The sequence below is a fragment of the Aquila chrysaetos genome, chromosome 10 (assembly GCF_900496995.4).
Source record: "Aquila chrysaetos chrysaetos chromosome 10, bAquChr1.4, whole genome shotgun sequence".
Classification (NCBI taxonomy): domain Eukaryota; kingdom Metazoa; phylum Chordata; class Aves; order Accipitriformes; family Accipitridae; genus Aquila; species Aquila chrysaetos.
Window position 1 is genome coordinate 27,356,317 of NC_044013.1, and position 19,075 is coordinate 27,375,391.

At 43.1% G+C, this 19,075-nt stretch overlaps 1 protein-coding gene across 4 annotated transcripts in view; it reads right to left on the reverse strand.

Moving 5' to 3' along the window:
- INPP5D (inositol polyphosphate-5-phosphatase D) overlaps nt 1-19,075 on the reverse strand; it is a 56,822-nt gene that overhangs the window by 37,061 nt on the left and 686 nt on the right. For all 4 annotated transcript variants that reach the window (XM_041126737.1, XM_030028269.2, XM_041126738.1 and 1 more), the window contains exon 2: nt 14,429-14,492. In XM_041126737.1, coding sequence (XP_040982671.1) covers nt 14,429-14,492 — 64 coding nt within the window. The remainder of the gene's footprint in view (nt 1-14,428; nt 14,493-19,075) is intronic.

Genomic DNA, 19,075 nt, shown 5'->3' on the forward strand with positions numbered 1-19,075 from the left:
GAGTTTGGATGCTGGGTAAAGCTCAGTGAGAGGGTCTCCAGCAGGGGAACAGAGCATGAGAGAAGAGGCAAGAGGATGAATCCAGGGAACCTGGGCAGAGGATGCCAGTGGGTGGCCAGAGCAGCGCCTCCTCACCTGGAAAAAGTTATATGAATTTTTGGGAGAATAGCACAGTGCAAGTGCAGTTGTAAATTAAATAACGTGAATAATGTTGGAGAGAATGGAAGGTGAATAGTCCCTGTCTCCTCTGAGATGAGAGATGATGAAGGCTTTCTTGTCTCATTCTGCATACAGTTTGGTTCTGACGCTCAAGTTTGCTTATTCATGTCGCTTTCGCTACAGTGGCCTTTTACATTTAAGACTTTGGGTAAAAATCATGGAAATCAGAGTTCTGGGAAAAAGGGCTTCAGAATTTCTGAAAGCTATTATCCATGGAAGGAAACAAGGAATTGCAATTTAACAACAACTAAGTATGTATTACTTCTAGCTCGTGTTTCTGGCTGAGAATCAGACATCCAAACAAAATAAATTGAAAGAGGAAAAAAATAAAATTACTGTGTTGTCAATCCTATAAAATTCCCTCTGTTCCTCAAATACAACTGAAGGATACCATTACATAGTGCCTCTACCACAAGCTCCATTTCTTTGAGCATAATACTGACTTAAGAGACACTGTATATGAATTACTGGCACCATGTCACAATTCCTTTCTTATTATACGTATAAAAAAATGGGAACACTAAATGATTTTCACTTTCTTTCACGCTAGTGTGCACAGAACATTTGTTGAAGTTCAGCACCTACTTCCTTGCTCGCTTGCAATATGTGCATGAAATATGAATCCTATCACTGCTAGCTGGAAACAAGTCAACCAGGTGCAAATAAGCATTCTTGCCTCCATTGCTAACTGGGCGGCAGGGCTCATCATGACTTCACTTCCAAACTGTCTGGTACAGTGCAAATCTAGATTAAAACCTGAAGTCCCTCCTGATCCAATTTTGGCCAAAACAGCCATCTCACTTTTTCCTATCCACAATGTCATGGAAAAGGCTAAGGAAGCACAATACATTTTGCTCATGCTCGGTTTCAAATGCTTAACAAGTTCTATGTGTGGAATGTGAGCCCAGTTTGAATTAATCTTAAAAAGATCCTGACTGTCATATCTACCACTTCTGATCTCTTCTGGCCCTTCAAGAGTTTTCCTCTATGTAATCCCACTCAGGCTTCGTTCTGGCAGCCTTAAGATTGGTCATATTCACAGGCAGGAAGTACTCCCGTGGCGGAACTGGGACATCTGCAAATTAAGAGTGTGTTGAAGAGAAGAAATATTGGAAGGAGTTCTCAGCAGAGTATAGCTGGCTGCCAAATTTTTATCTCAAGTTCCTTGTTAAAATTCTACATCCTAAAGAAAAACATATTAGAAGTTCTGGAAGGTAAAGGACCTGTGGAAGTCTTTTGAACCAGCATTCTCCCACACAAGATAGACATAGGTCATAAAAATAATGTACTCATATCCTACTTAAGGACACCTTCCCACTCTGCTCCAGCACTCCATGATTCACATAAAAAGTATGTTAATTGCCAAATATCTAACTAATATAGTTAGATAGAAGCCTGTAAGAACACCAAGCAATTATAGAAAGCACCAACACCATGAACTTGAGGTAGTCCCTCGCACTAAATAAACTAGCCATCAAAAAAGATTTTACCAACACAGCATATAATGATCCAACTCATAGCACCAAGAGAAACCTCCTGAGCAACCAACTCTTTCAGCATTTCTCCGTGTTATAATAAATAAGATTTACATCAACAGCAAGCAAACAACAGTATGGTTCCATGACAGAACATGAGGGACTGGTATTAAATTTAGCTACAGGGTGCAAGTCAGATGAGTTGGTGATGAATGAGCAAGGACTGCAGATCCATGGGGATCTGATGCAATTTTTTAAGCACTTCTGTAGTGTGTGGGTAGAATTTAAGTAAAGTTTTGGAGTACGCTACTTCTAACAACTTTTGTAATTTTATCACAAGCCTTTTGCTTTTTGGTTTTCCAACTGAAAAGCTTCAGCACTTAAATGAAAATTTCCATTTTCATTTCTTCATAAAGTATCTAGCTCTAGTGATTACCAGAACAAGCTTGAAAACACAGGTCCTCAAGACCTAGCAAGGCAACCAAGGCAGCAAATGTAACATTGTCATCATTTCTGAAGGCAGTTTGTGGAGGTCATCGTTCTGATTTGTCAGCACTCACTGCTGACAGTAACTGAGCTGGGGAAACTATTGCAGGTCACTGATACTTGCTTCTTGGTGGGACTTCCCAAACGCCCTTCAGCTTTTCGCTCTATAGAAGGCAATAAATACATCCCCAGGCAACAGTGTGTGGGGTTTGAAGTCTTGTGAGAAAGAACTTGTCCCCAAGACAGGTGAAGGCATGCCTACAATGGCTTTGCCTGCACAAGCAGGGCAGGACCCCGCAGCTCAGATGAATCCTCACTACATTTCTGGGGGTTTCATCTAACCTCTTCAGGCAGACAGTGGAGGATCCATAATCAGCTCTCTGCTTTCCCTATCGTCTTCAGTGCTGAATGAATCCCAGTTTCAACAGACTCCAAGCACTAAATATGCATGAATTATGTAAAATATCCAGTGGAAAAGAGAAAATGTAAGATTAAAGAAGTTATACTTATTGAAGATACACTGCTGAAGCAAAGCAATGCAGGCAGAAGGTGCATGTGAAACAGCTGCATTCACCACATTATACTGCATAACTTTCTGGGATTGCATAATTAAAAACCATAAGCAACGCACAGATAAGGGTAAGCACCTCACAATTTCCTGTCTTCAGCCTGCAAAATTTCTCAGGCTTTAAGCTACAGCAACTGTTTTCTATTTTTGTGACACCAAGGGTGACCACTCACCCTTTCTTTCAAGGTACTGTCCCTTATTTCATTCATTTACTGCATAAGTAAACAAACCCTTACCCAATTATAAGTAAGCACTGAGCCATACCTGCCAATTAAACAGATACAGAATCCAGCCTGAAGAACCACCGTCATTTAACAAAGCTAACCACAAAACTAAAACCAAACAAAAAACATCCTTCAAACCTTCTCCTTCTATGTTCTCCCCTGAACTGCACCTCTGGAATAAAAATAGCAGATGTGGTGTTACAAATTTTTTGTTAAACTTTGCCCCCTAAAATTGGACCCAAGCCAAGGTTTCTGGTTTTGCACATACAGGGATGTGGCATACAGTGAAGACAAACTTCTGGAAAGGCTACCTAGTGCCTCTGTGAACAAGCAGTGCTTGCTGCATGTGGGTTCTACCGCGTTCGATCACAAAGAACACTTTATACTAAGACTTTTAAACAACACAGGTCACTACATCCCTGTCAAGTTTTGGAGAATGAGGTCTAATACAGAGTTATCTGGAAATTTTAATATAGGCTTAACAGCTTGCTAACACAAAGCAACCCCAGCCCATAGAGAGCTTTACTAGACTTTGCCCATGGGGTTTGCCGAACCCAGCTGTGCTGCATGTTATCTTTTATAATACTGGAAAATGAGAGCTTTAGAGCCCTGGGATGGAAAAGAAGGGAATGAAATTAGACTTTCAGAGAAGAACCAAGATGGAAAACTCTGTCAGAAGTTACGAATTGAAGACAAAAGAAGTCAGACAGCAGGGCAAAGACCAGGGAACAACCAAAAGTCGCATTGTGACTTCATTCTCTGAGGGACTCTGAAATGACTGAATTTGAGCTATCTTTGTTAAAGTCTGTTTCATTTCCCTAAAAAATTTTCTCATTTGACATCAAGTCCTGTGTGCTTTGCATTTATGCAGCAATCTCAAAACTAAAGGATTCTAAATTTCTTTTAAAACTTCATGAAATAGCTTCAACCACCAAAAGGTATTTGAATCCTTTTGAAATTTGAAATCCTTTTGAATTTGAAAAGTATTGGTGGAACAGACCACACTGACCTAAAACAAGTGCAACCAGGATAATACTTTAAATTGAATGTGTTGTTATTGAAAGGTGATTGTATCTTCATATTTTATGTTTGTATCAGCAATAAGCTGCAGCACATGTAGGGTCTATTGGTCCCATTCCCTAAGGCTGCAGAGCAGATCAAGTGAGCAAGACCTAACTGGAGCCTAAGCATTACTTGTGACCTGCTGGATGAGTTGCATCTCTGCATGGAGGACGCAGCCTGCAATGATACATCTCAACAGCAAATCAAGATATATCTCTAAAGAAGAAAGGGCATCACCCTGTCAGTAACAAGTGCAGAAACTATCTTGTACAGATGGCGATATTTGCCATAAGAACTCATTGTAAACAAATTCAATAGCAATGTTTTCCAAGACTCATTCCCATCTTAAATGATCAGGACAAAAAGCCTCATACAGCACCAATAATATATTAGCTTCTCTTTCTTTGAGAAAACAACTCAAGATTTCCCTGAAAATAAGTACTTTTCTCTGTGACCCATCATGCCTCAAAGCACAGAAGCAATAAAACATGGTGCTTCATTACCACATAGCTGAAAGAGAAATAATCTGTTGTATCCCTGAATATTTTAAATTAAGTTATGATGCTTCATCAGAAGTCGTTGGAAATATACAATATAAAAAGGATAAGACAATCAAATGGTTTAAACACTATGTAACAGATAATATTAAAGCTAACATCCATCAAATTAGTGAAAAAAGAGAATATCTTCTTGTTGATAATATTGATTGCATAAGTTTTCAATTATTTTTCCTCATCTGCTAGAAGAGGTTTAGAATTTCAAGAAAATTTTCATTTTGCTAGTCCTGGAGATGTTGAGGTGTGTGTCCTCAAGGTGCTCATCTTAATTAGGGTTATACATTTGACCTCTCAAGCACAGACTGTAGCTAATTTGAAAAGTCTATTTAAAAAAAACCCAAAACTTCTTATATTTCTCAGTCCATGAGCAGAGGTTACTACCACTCCCTTTAAAATGTGCCCACAGAAATGGTTGATTTGGGATGGAAGTGTCTGCAGGGGGGTGAGGGACAGCAAGAACTACCTAAAGTATATTTGCTGCTGGAGAAAGTTTCTTTGCCATTGGAGGCTGAGGTTCCAACCACCTCCAGCTACTCATTCCTGTCCCCCAGCCAAATGCTCTGCCCCACTTTTGTGCCAAGAGCAAACTCGATTGTTTATGCACTCAGGCTCTTGTAGCGGGAACTGAAAGATCCAGTGGGGTAGGAAAGAGCTGCTGGGTATGTGGTTCTGGGTGGTCAAAGCCTTTCAAAAGGATAATATGGTGAAACAATTATTCTTCTAAAACAGTAATTGTTAAACTGGTTACTGTTTAACAGCCCTAATGTTTTTATCTTCTGAATCTTAAAGTATATTGCAGCACCTGGAAGTTGCTTTTGTACATTCAGTGAGGACTGCCTATTTGCAATTTTCAGTTGCTTTCAGTTGTTTAAGCGTGATGAAGCCTTTATGACGTAACACATTTATTGGAGGGCAAACTGTAAGAGAAATTGATGACGTTCTTTGGCATTTCACTCTTTGGAGTGAAATTTTATCTGAAAGCACATCCAGATAAAAGGAAAAGGGATTTCACTTTAAGGCGTGCGTAAGCTTTCAAATATCTGATTTCATTTTTTGAAGCTTGTAAAACAAAATAATAATATCACTTGAACCTGATTTAAGCCATCTTCTCTGAATGTTTTTTTTATATTTTCAGGAAACTGGAAACATTCTGGAAGGGTTCAAACTAGACAAAAGCTGGATATGGTTTGTTTGTATGAAGAATTTTGTATACTGAGAGATTCAGTAGCAGGAATGTGCATGTTTCAGGAAATACCTAGTTCTCTTATTAAATGCTGCTTCTTTCAGTTTTTCAAAACCTGTGAAATGCATTATATTGATTCCTACCTCAGATGCAACAGCGGAAAAAAACATTTTCCTTGTATAAACAGATTTGGATAGTTTGCAGGAACATGAAGTGCACAGATTTTGCTAAGCCCTGACTGCAAATTATTTTCAGTCCTACATGTGAAGACTGCAAAGAGTTTTACAAACTGATTTAAAGCAACATTAAATTATACAGGAAAACATTCAAATTGGAATATCTACCATTTTCAGTAATAAAATGAAGCTTAATATAATTAAATTATGTATTTGGGCATACTAGAAATGTGTTTGCCTAACCATGTTTTGAGACATTGCTCCTAAATGTTACCTGGTTGCCCACTTGACCCTTGTTTCTATCCAAGAAAAGTAATCACCCTGATTATACCTCAGCCCTTCAGTACGAACAGAGCACCACAACCACAGCAACTTTTCTGTGGTAGTAACTCACTTGGGTGAAATCAGTTCCATTCTCACCATTAACTTTTCTTGAAATTTACTGTTATGCATAAAATCTCACTTTCCCATAGAGACTCTGTAGCTCTGCACTCCGATGAGCTCTTGACTCTTCAGCTGGGTCCCCAACTCCAAAGCTTTGCTGGGACCACTCAGTTTCACCCTAAGACTGGGCTGCACCTCCTGGCTCTTTCCCTTGGTGACCCCCTCTCTGCTTCCTACTGAAATAGGTCCTCCAAGCCCCGCCATGCCCCTCTGTCCTTCATGCAACACTGCTGTGCCTTCCCCTTCCCTGCAGCAATGCAGGTGCTGATTATCCCCGTGTAACTCCCAGGGACACTGGCATGCACCATGTGGTGCTGGCACACCTCTCACCTTGGCAGCACACCTCTCACCTTGGCAGCACACCTCTCACCTTGGCAGCACACCTCTCACCTTGGCAGCACACCAGTCCAAATACACACAGCCCTGCCCACCGGCACACGCCTGCCTGGAGGAGATGGCTGCCCAGCCAGTGTATTCCAGCCCACCAAGCATCCTCCTTGGTGGCACACTAGGTCTCCTCCTGCCTTTCAACACAGAGGGAGGCCAACAGTGCCAAGTGCGTCTCAGCTGCAAGCAGACCATGGATGACTTACAGTCTCCATGCAGCCTGCAAGCAATATTTTGGGCAGGCCTGTGCCTGTCCTGTCCTCAGTGGAGACCATGAGGTTTTGACATCAATTTGAGCAAGTACAAAATCCTTACACACCTGTCTGACAGAAGCTATAAGTGGCTGCAACATGGGTAATGGGTGAGCGTCACCCAAAAGATTTTGCTTTGCATTATCTCCCACCGAAACCAGCTGAAGTGCCATTTCCTAGTAGAAAGGTTTTGATCAGATATCAATAGATCAGCAAAATCAAAGGCAAATCACAAAATCGTTACTAGAGAAAGCCTTTTCTTGGCCACACATGCCAGAGCAGCACAGCAAATTAGGATTACAGTGCAGTAATCAAAGAGAACGACAAAAACTTTGCATCTTTCTGCAAAGGGCTCGCAAAGGACTTGGTACTGCGTGTGCCGCAGCCAGACACTGCCTCTGACGTTGGTGACAAGAGCAGTGACACTAGGAATGCAGGAACTGACCTAAACTCCTGCTCTTATCAGATCATGCTGGCAGGATGGGCAGCCAGCCGTGTGTCTGTGCTCTGAGAACAGGTTAGCACACCGGATGAAGCTTTTATGCCGAGCTCCACCCTGTAGGACTCATAAACAGAAGCCAGAACAAATTCTGCCTAGAGGCAGGGACAATCCTGGTGACCTGCTGATGCGTACAGGCAGCCCTCTCATTGTATGTCTTGCCTGTCCTGGGACAGAGGATTTTGGTCTTTCTGGTATATTTAGCCAAGCCATATGCAGACAGAATACAAATCTAGATGTTTCGCCCAAAATGTGTTTCTAGAAGTGTGCTGGAGAGGGAGGGGTTTCAGCAGGAAACCCTATACACAGTATTTATTGGCTCTCCTACCTTCTGGGAGCCAGTGCTGCAAGTACACTGGTAACCTACAGGTTCAGTGTCAGTTGATACAGTGAGTCACAGCTGCTGGCCTGCTTGTAACTGCTCACATAGCACCATTTGTTTCCTGTTGCATGCAGACTCGTGTCAGACTAGAAAAAATTACCAGAAGAAAAAAAAAAAAAAAGCTAGACAATCACTCAATGTAAAATAGTGCTGCCAGGGCATCTATAATTTTCACTGAAGTCAGCAAAACCTACAAGTAAATAGGGTCAGGCCCTCCCTTTACAACAAGTAGTAAATATAAGTAATTTTTAAAAAGCCCTTGCAGCAATGGTTAATTTCAGCACGAATGCAAGCAGTGCTCATGCTCACAGAGATGATGATCTGGCACTAGAACTGCAAAATGAATGTCTCCAACACTTACCCACGGAGCAGAGCACAGGAAGATGCATGCACACCACTGCTTTCTGTCGAGGAGCTGGGCAGCTAGGACAGCCCAGGAAGGTGAAGTGGAAAGAAAAAGACAGGCAGTAACTTTAAAAATACTAATGTTTTCCATACTGTAATACAATCTCTTATGCAGCATGAGAAGAAGGCAGCTTTCGTGATTCCTTTTCACAATAAGGTAAGCCACAGAAATTGCCAAACTCTGGAGCTGGTCAAACAGTTTTGCTCAAAGGAAAAAAAAAAAAAAGTTTATTAAAAAAATTAAGGGGGTTGGAGCATGTGCTATGTAAGGCATGGTGTTCGTTCAACCCCCCGCTCCCCCATTAATTTAGGGGAAAAAAAAAAAAAGGTGAAAAGTTCAAAATTGCTTATCTGTACTTTTTCAAAAGGACCATCCAGTTTTTCCATCTGAAAAAAAACATTTTTCTTCAACATCCCAGCAACACTGTGATAACTTCTGAAAAGCTCAAAATCAAAATGAAACATTTCACCTGAATGCGTTGTTTTAAATTTCCAGTTTGCTTGAAAATGTAAAGTGGTTCCTACTCCTGCTCAAGCCAAGCTCTATTTCTGCCCTCTCCTGTGGGGCAGCCAAAAGATACAAACACTACTCAAGGCATTGTGGATGGCTGGAACCTCGATCTTTGGCAGCCCACAACATTTCAAGGCAGGTACACAACTTGAAGCAAGAGCTCAGCTAGTGGCATAAATGAGAGAGCAGACTTAAGGGTAATATAAGAAAAAAAACCCAGGTTGGCAAGAAGTAGAAGGAAAGAGCAGTGGTTGGGCAAGGGAGGCCTGAGCCCTGAGGTGGTGGACAAACGAGTCTGGTTCAAGTTCTGGGTCGCAGAATGGGAACATTACATGACTGAGCTAAAGCATCAGGTCATGCCCATGGGAAAGCACTGGGAGGCTGCAGTTTCCTCAAACTCAGCGGCCAGACCATGCCGCACAGCACAGGAGGATACAGCACACAATTATAAAATCTGTCTGTGGCACTGAACTACCAAAAGCCTCCTCTGTAGATGCCCCAGTTTCTTAAGGAGACACCACCTTTAGCAACAAGCTAAAGCTGCTCCCATAACTACTAGGTTGACTCTCTCTCAGTGGCTTTTACCAAGGGCATCTTTGGTGACAGACCTGTTTGTGCAATGTTGACATCTGTCCATCAGGAATATCTGCCCCCAGCCTTCACACAGAGTGGCATGAGGTAAGTGCTTGATCCTGTAAATGACCTATGAAATGTTATCTGATAGACTTTGAGCATAAACTAAGATGCAATCTAGCTGCCACTGAGAAATGACTGATTGCACTGCAGCTAGATTGCCGAACAGCGATTAGATAACACCAGCTGTGAACTCCTATTTGAGATGAACCAGAAATCTAGAGAGATCAAACTCCATAGGGTTTTAGCGATGGTACCACACTACCCTGTACCAATCCATATTCACTGACCAGCCAAAGCCACTGTCTTCTTCCTTCTCACCACCTCTTTCAAGCATCCTGACTCATGAGGCAGGTTACACTCTCGACGGTGACCTTTTCACACTGCAGTATATAAAGGCAATACAGGGTAAAGCATTAGGCAAAGGCAGTATCACAGTTTTTCAACAGCAGCTTTTGACCTCAGTGCCTTCTCAGCTGCAATGGGAATTTCCTTACCTGACTGCAGCCTGGCAAGTCTGGCAGCCTAAGGGGGTTCTCTGGGCTCTTTAGGCAACAGAGACAGGACCTGCCAAGGACAGTTTAGCCCACCCAGATCAGAAACCCGTTTCTTCCCTGCTGACTACAGAGATACAACTCAGCTTTGACTACGTGACAGCTTTGACTGCACACCTAAAACGAGGGAGGATGAATACTGATGTATCACACGCATCCTCTGATCCTGGTAAGGTCAGCAAGGGACAACTATTTAAAATTATTTTTGGTAACCCAATCCTCACACTGCGACTGAGTTCCCCATTTGTAAAATGGGAACAAGAGCACTTTCCCTTGTTGAGGAGATGCTAAGATCACAAGGAATTCAGATTGTGCAGTGATGAGGGTCATATAGACACTTCAGCTAGTTGTATAAATGAGATGCTTTAAGTGACAACATAGGAAAGTTTTATCTTCTGTGAATCTGGATGGCAAGAACTGACCATAGATGCCTGGCTTAGAAAGACAGTTGTAGTATCTTTAGTTTGTCTCTAGTGTTTAATTTGGTCTTGTGATGCCCAAGGGCTCCTTTGCTGCTCCACCCCTCTTTGCACAAACATGAATTACACTCAGCTAGTCCCCAAACTTTCAACTCCGCATTAACTATGCCTCCCCATTTAAGCAAGAGAAAAGTCATACTTGTTTGTTCTACAGAGAAGAAAGTGAAGTACCCCAGCTGTGACTTGCCCAACAGGCAGGTACCAGCTAAGCTAACTCAGGGGCAGTTGATTTCCAGCCTTGTGCCCCTGCTCCTGGATCTCTGTGTAACTGTTTTTTGCTCTCTTCCTGTCTCAGCTTCTCAGTGGTTTACTACAGTGAGAGTCTGCAGGCTAACAGAGATATCTTGATGACTAATTGTTCTTAGCCCAAGGACAAAGATCTCTACTCGCTGTTACAGATCCTGTGTTTCAAGGGGGTTTTGTTACTCCTCCCCCCCTTCCTTAAATATGTTTTCATCAGCAGGATGCAAGTTTGATTCATCCAAGCCACAGATTTCTTTGCCTGTATTTTGAAGTCTCAAGTAATGGAAGAAAATTCAGCAGTCCCAGAAAAGGAGGGAAAGAATTTCTAATTGTGTTTAAAGAAGAAAGTCTATGACTGTAACCACTATGGCATGGTATGTTTTGTGGGGATACCAGTTTGATTGCAGATATGGTAGGCAAGAGGAATTCCTGACTAGGCTAATTGCTGTAGAGCTGCTGCAGATGCAGAAACCCGGTGGCAGATCACGTAGCATGCCACAAAATGCTGGAAGGACATATGCAAATACTTTTTGCTTCAGCCCAAATGCAAAAATATGCACCTCCCTTTCTGCCACCTGTACTTGAACAGTTAATTTAACCATGCAAAAAAATGACACTGAGTACCATTCTACTGGTGCAGGACCAGGCTCTAATTAAAAAAAAGAAAAATGAAATCTACTCTCCAAGACTCAAAAAAACGTGAAGCAACTTGCAGCTTTAAAGGTGAAAAAACTCCACAGAGTGGCAGAGGGAGAGCTGTCACGTCACAAGTGCTGTGTATGTAGCTGTGATATTACACATCTTCTGAACCTGCTGTCATCATGAAAAATGCCTGACAGACAACAGCCTAGATCTGGGCAGGAAGACAACCTTGTTAGCTTCAGGAAGGAGCACCGTGCAGGCAAAAAAGGTCACATTGCATGATCAGGGCCCATATTTGTAACTAATACAGGCTAATCTCAGGGTTTAGTATTGAATCTTTCCTATGTCTTTTTTTTTTTTCATAAACACAGAAATGATAAGCATCTACTGATTGCTGTATTAATTTAACACTTGTTCTAATTCCACAGGATTAGTAGACTCTTTCCTTTTTAATGGGATTTTTTAAAATGTCAAAACTCCTTCCTATTCAACAGCTTTTATGTCCTTGCACAGGAGAACCATTCTTTTCAAAAATCTGATCTTTTAATACACATGAAGTAGCTAGTTTTATCCAATAGCCAACAGACAAGCAACCAAAAAAGTCTGGCCCAGCTGGAACAACGTACCAAGAACAGGAGCCAACAACATGAGACTGTTTTGCTTTGAGCCTGTTACAACTCTCACTGTGTCTCTCTCTCTCGCCAGAAGCAGCCAGCCCCCTTCTTCTGCCTCTCCCACAGAACTGGAACAAAGCAGCACAAAACAGGAGGTGGTGTGTCTTCAGAACATGAGTTAATAGCACACTTAATTTAGCCTACTCCTGATATTCAACCTACAGCTACTGGCAACCCAGCATACAAAGGTATTCCACCACAGTCCCTCTGGATCCCACAACATATAAACATGAGAAATGCCTCACAATCACAACACAGATCCCAAGAGAATCTTACACATCGGTTTGGGTGTACTTCTAGTAGATCACATTTCCTTTACAGAGGAGGGGACCAGGGCTTTGCCAAGGCCCATCCAAGGCACGTAAGGACAAAGTGTGGGGTTGTGTAGCTGCCTTTGCAGGTAACCTCTGCCCTTTATTCCTCCCCCTCAGGTGAAAAGCCAACACGTGATCATTTCTGTGCTTGTTTTCTAAAAGACAAAGCAGCTGCCAAACTCATACCCCAAACCCATTCAGAGTTAGGGTTCCACAGGTTCCCTTCCTCATCATGGTGCCAGTGCAGAGAGCAAGGACATCATTAGCAGCACCAGGCTCCCATCCTGCCTCTGCCACTGAGCTGCTGTGGTACTTGGATAGTTGTACCCATTGCCCGGGCCTCAGGTGTCCCCAGCACTCTGCCAGCCTGGGGTGCTTCCCTTGTGAGGTGTCTGGCATAATGACATCCTGATCTCTGCAGTATGAGAGATAGGTATGTAAATAATGATAAACACTGTATCACCTTCTGGACACCTATCTTACCATCACAACACATCATCACACCAGCACAATACATCAAAACACATTGTTTAGGACAATACATCAAAACACATTATTTAGGACAATAAAGCTGAGATATATCAGATGATGGGGAAAAATCAAGTATTACTACAAATGACCTGCAGCATACTGTGCGGAGCCAGATCAGAATGACAGGTTATTCGTTCCAGCTGAGTGCTGGCCCCCATGCTTGCAGCCTGCAGAGTTTGCACAGGTTCCTCTGTATGGTGTTGCCCGGTGCTCTGGGAAGATGGATTAGCTTTGGTGACACGCCATAGTAACACATACAGACCCAGGTCGAGTCTGCCATAGTGTCCTGCTGCCAATTCCTCCTCGGAAACAGAAGTGCTGTGGCAAGCAAGGCAGAGGTATCTCAATGGCTCCAGAGAAACCAGCTGTAACTGGCAAGGCCAACGGGGACATCGTGCTGATGCTGGTGGCTGACCCTGGGCACATAGTCCTCTGGAGCACAGTGCTGAGAGCCTAGAATATGCCTTGGTGGCAATACAACTGTGCTTGTGCAGAGCTGCATCTGAGTAGGGGTCCTAAGAACAGCCCGAGCCTGAGCCACCCAAAAGTGCACCCAGGACACACAATCCACAATTCTTACCAACAGCCCACAGCTGAAAGCAAGCTGGCAGCACTCAACTGTTCCCACTAACCTGATCACTCTAGTTTCAGATATGCTGCCTCTTTGGTGCAGATCTCAAAGAAAAACTGTTGCCCCTAAAACACATCAGGAAATACACAAGTAACATGGTATGTGTGAGCTGCACATGGAGTTGGTAGAAATCTGTATTTCTAGTGAGGGAAGCTAATTGTCATCTGAAATGCGAAGGAACAAATGTAGACCCACTCTGAATAGCAAGGCAGACTGGGGCACATGGGTGGCATGGGCATTTCCATTTTATTTTATAGGGAATACCCATGCAGCACTGGCTGTGCTAAGAGGATGGGTGGGCTACAGCCCCCACTGCCTCCTAGTAAAGCCATGCCCACTTCTTGGGGCTGTAAGAGACCATGCCTCCCTCCCCACCCCAAGTTTCATGATCTATATTGAGAAAACAAGGGCTGAGAGGTGGTACAGGAAGGGGAAGTGGCTCATTCAGGATCCTAAAGCAGAATAGGAATAAACAGAAGGTCTGAAACTCCTGCCCTCAATGCTAGTACTTTCTGGATCCTGAGACCACAACTCAATTTACATTTTCTAGGTGTAGGTAAATTGTGCTGCAATTCTGGATTGTATTGATAAGAAGCTGGCTTCAGAGGAAAAGGTATTCCATGGGCTGAGGTTCTCAGTTATATAAAACATGGCAGTGACACTGAATTGAAGGCACACATGTTAAATTGTGAGCTGTTGTGTGCTGACGGCCACAGCAGTGGAACAGAGACTAAGATCTCCATAGCAGTGGACTGGAGACCAACACTGTGCTGGCTGGGTGCATTAGTTTAACTCCTTATATCCTTTTTCTCTTGGTGCTAGGACTGCTTTGAAAAAAAAGCAGTGAGCGGTCTTAGGTGCGTCTTTGTGGAACTGAGTGGTACACAGCATAGCTTACCTGGACAATTAGCTTATTTTCTTTATCGGGCAAAATTCGGTAGGTATAAACGCAATTCCGGAACCTAGAACAGATCAGAGGAGATATGATTAGACCGTCTCCAGAAGGGAATCACACCATGGCACCCCTCCCCGTGAGAAAAGGTATTGGAAGATCCCAAGACACACAGATGGCTTCATCCACAAGGATTTTAAACATTTCTCTTTGTTTCTTTCCCTGAAGTCTGTGAACTAACACAAACCTGAAGTGTTCCTGGTCACTGAGACATGTTTGCAGATGTCACTGCAGAAAGTGGTATCAGCATCAGCCTCAGAGCGAGCTATTCAACTCTTCTTCTGGCCAGAAAGAAAGAAAACACCAAATAGCTCTAGCTGTCAGTAGAGTGGGCATCTCAGGAAGGAATGAAAAAGCAGAAATCCAAAAGACACAGGGCCAAAATCAGAAATGAATGAGTAAATTGAAGGGCTAGTATGTGCATCAACTTGTATTGGAAAAAAACAAATTATAGATTTCAGCTAAATCACAGTAAGACAGCTGATTGCTAGGCACATTTTCATGCACAAATCCTAAATAACAGCCTAAACAAAAACTCATCTTGCTATCCTGGTGCAGATGCACACTGTACATGTGCATCTGTAGATCAGCCATAACGAACATTTTGTCCCAGCTAAATTCAACTAGATTCTTATTTAAGGGGGCATGGAGGAGTCTTTTGCCCAGTGGAGGGCCACATTAATGCATAAGAGCCCAAGAGAAGCCTGAGCAGTGCTGTAACGTGGCATGTGGGAAGCATGATGTTCCTCAGCAGCTGCTGAGCTTTGTGGAGCTTGCCCAAGAAGTGTTGACTAAAAAAAAAAAATACATATTTTTACCTTTCTCCCAAGTGAACAACACATTGGTCAAATCTTTTAAGATTTGCAAAGCACTCTTAAAACATACAATATGGCTTTAAGACAGCAAACAACGCTGGTTTCAACCCCTTCCTCTCAAAGGAAAAAACCACAATCCACTCTCAGAGCTTCCTTGGCTGTAACAGAAACACTGCATTACCTGTGGAATTGTCATGAAATGTGGGTTGAGGTCAGCCCCCCAGCTGGGGAGATCAGGCAGATGAATAAAACATCTTCATCTCTTTTACAATTATGTTGTGAGTCTAACCATCATACGCCTTTCAGAATCACTCCATGCAGGAGAGAGGAAGAGAGATCGCCAGGATTTTAGGCAGCCTTACACAAGGAATCACAAAGAGCAATTGGAAATGAAAAGAAATTACGTATAAATCATAGCTGAGTTTTTCCAGGGTGTTTGGAGGATTTTGTCATGTAGCCACATGAACCTGTATCTTTTGATGGCATTAATGCAAAGGACACAGAAGGATTAGAAGTGCTCCCAGAGCTCAGTACCACTTCACTAAGCGACGTAAGACCATTTCACAGGCACCTATTCATTCACATATCTGAGGATCTGGTACAGAGCTGGAAGTCACAGACATGATCCCCAACTACTTTGGATTGCCACAACACTGCTAATTTCACCAAGCCCAGGGCAATCAACACCAGATGAGTATATGCCCCAAGGAAGGGTATGGGTTTTGTTTTTATCTGTCATTGCAGTTCTTTTACACCATTTCCTCCTGCTGATATGCAAACAGGGCTAAGCAGAACTGCTCATGCAGCTGATGAGAGAAAATTTGTGTGTGTGGAGATTATGAAACTGATAAACAAACCAGCTCAATGGCTCTTGCATCACAAGAGGACCCTTCTTGTTACCTTCACAGAAAGTGCCCCATCGCACAGGCCTTACGAGGCTGCTGTCATACTTGTAAAGAGGTTTAAGCTGAGGACAGGTAAGATCAGTGAAAGTGCAAGGAAAGAAGGGCTGTTGGGTGAGACAGGAGCAGGGAGGAGCACTTCCTAGCATCAAAAGCAGGAATCCTCTTTAGCAGTCCCCTGATTTAGTGCATGTGGATGGAGAAGACTGGGACTCTTACTCCATTTCTACCCTTAGGCTTTCTGTCCTCAGTGTCCTGACTGTCAAGTTATGTGGACCCAATTACTGTCACATTCCAGGTCCTCCCTAAAAACTGGGTTGAGTTCAGAATTGCTCAACCACTGTTCAGGCCGTCTATGTGGGGGGTAAATACAACATCAGCCTCAGCTTAAACATGTCTCCAAGTACTTTGTCATCTCTCTGTCCTCTCAACCGACCAGAGGAGAAAAGGGGACAAGGCTTGTATTTTCTCTTTCCTCTCCTGCTGTATATGTTTTTTTGCACAGGTGATGATGTGCATATTGGGAGTGCCTGGAAATCCTAAACAGGACTGCCATGTTAGGCATGGTGCTAAGTGCACCATGAGAGAGGCTGTCCCCACAGGGGGTTGGAAATGGCATCTCACAGGCTGTGTCCTCTGAGAGGGATCCTAAAGCTGCAGCTAGCCTTTGAGGGTCATCTCAAGCACTGTTGTTAATCCTGCAGCCATTCACACATGAACCACCAACAGAAGATCCCCTGGAAGAATGATACCAGTTCAGGTGCTGCACGCTGTGAACACTAAGCAGGCTCAGTTTTTATTTCAGGATCCAGGCATTCCCCACCAGGTAAGTCAAAGAGCCCATTTCTTGTCAATAAACTGGCAGATCAAATGATCCAGGCACAGAGAAAGGAGGAGGAAAATGGCTTTGCTTCTTGCCTTTTATGGGGCAGCATGACCAGTAGAGCAGAGGACAGCAGTGCAGGGGGAGGAGCATTCCCTCTGCATTTGCTGACTGTTTCAGCTCTGTGCTAGGTTAAATGCTGCTACTCGAAGTTTCAGAAAAGGCAAGGAGGCACTCTTAAAAGGCCCTGCAAATACACCTCCCTTACTTGTCTATATTTATACAAACCCTATTTTCCTAAGCAACTCTTCAAGAAAATCGCTATTTCATTCTATGATACAATAAGTGCTTTTGCTGGATTTTGACTGATCCGCCCAATAAATATTAGAGCTTTGCAGAATATGACACTTCTTTTTCAGAGCAAATTTCATGGGTTTTTATTTTCCTTATCTATACACAGTTGACACTTTTACACTTTTCTTTTGTGAAAACCTTTTGCAGTCAGGCTTTCAATTCCCCTCTCTCTCTCATTCTTTATCTCCAGCCTCTCTGTTTTTTTAAACAGAAGTAACTGAAGAGCTCAAACTTCAAACACCTTCCAGTCAATAACACAGCTGAAACTGATACATCTCTGAGGAAGTTTTCAGCTTCAGCAAAACTGCCCATTTTGTCAGGATGACATTCAGAGGGAAAGACTTATTCACCACCTTTAACCCTTTCTCTTCACAAACTAACTGCAAACCAGCATAAGCTGAAAGCTTGTTAGGTACTTTGACAGAAATTTGTGTGACATTTCTCAGACTGTAATTAATGCCAGCCCTTTGCACCACAGATCCATCTGCTCTTGGCTGACAAGGCTGGGTACTCCTCATTTCTTTAATCAAGCCATTCACATTAGCTACCTCAGAATGGATTTAAGAACATAACCTTTGGCTCCCGGTTCAGAAAATCCTGGTCATGATATTGTTCCTATTTCCTGATCCCATGTCTCTCAAGTCACAAAAGGCTTTCAAAGTTGGCTGTGTAAACATTTACAATGGAAAAACTTATGCAAATGCATGTTAGTAGACATTTTTACAGCACCTTCCCTTTCTATAATCTCCACTATCAGTCTGCAAAAATATTTTGTGTACATACTGGTTACAAGGCAAATCAAAGGGGTCATACTAGAAACACTCAATGGAAGCAACAGTCTATTCTAGTAAAATGTTCCCCGACTTGCAACTTGGGCCCTCAGCCCGTGCTACATGATTGCCTGTCCTTCCTCCTGCTTGTCCTGGCTATTCATCTGCAGCCACCCTTCTTTCTCTGTTCCCTCCAGCAAGACAAAACTCTTCCCCACATTATTACAAACATCTTAACAGGCAGGCACAGAGGATCTCTGCACTTTGTGAACACCCCCATTACCCAGCCACAGATTTCTGACAGTCCAACACCTACACTTACAGGGCAGTTACCCAGCCCCACGCTTTTCTGCAGATGAATCCTCTGCAGCAGACTGTGCTGTCACCAGAAGCCTGACCTCAGAGACAAGCAGTCAGACCAGAATTATAAACAGCAGCACCGCCTTTACCATTGCAAGAAATCTACTTTCAGAAAGAAACTACACTGAGAAACCTGCTTGTAATTTAATGTGGGGTAAGGATGACGTAAGTTCTATTAATCTGCTGCACAATGGCAGCAAAGAGAATCTGACAGGCAGAACAGGGTACCACAGAGGCTCTCTTGATCTCTCCTAAGCAGAGAGCAACTGTCTTATTTCTCTGTAATACAAAGTCAAATACCTCAGACTTCACCTACTGACTTCAATCTCCTCTTGCCCCTGCACTCCTGCCTCCAGGAATAACACCTGCCCCTCACAAACCCAGGGCAGGAGGCCTTGCTCTCTGGTCCCCAGCTCCGACGCAGAACAGGGAGGTCAGGGCTGTCAGCACTTCTCTCCTCTCCCTGTTTCCCACATGAAATATTTACCCCACGAGCCACATTAATGATGCAGGTAGAATGACCGCTGTGCCGGGTGTATCATGCACAGCTCCAGGAACTATTTCAAGCC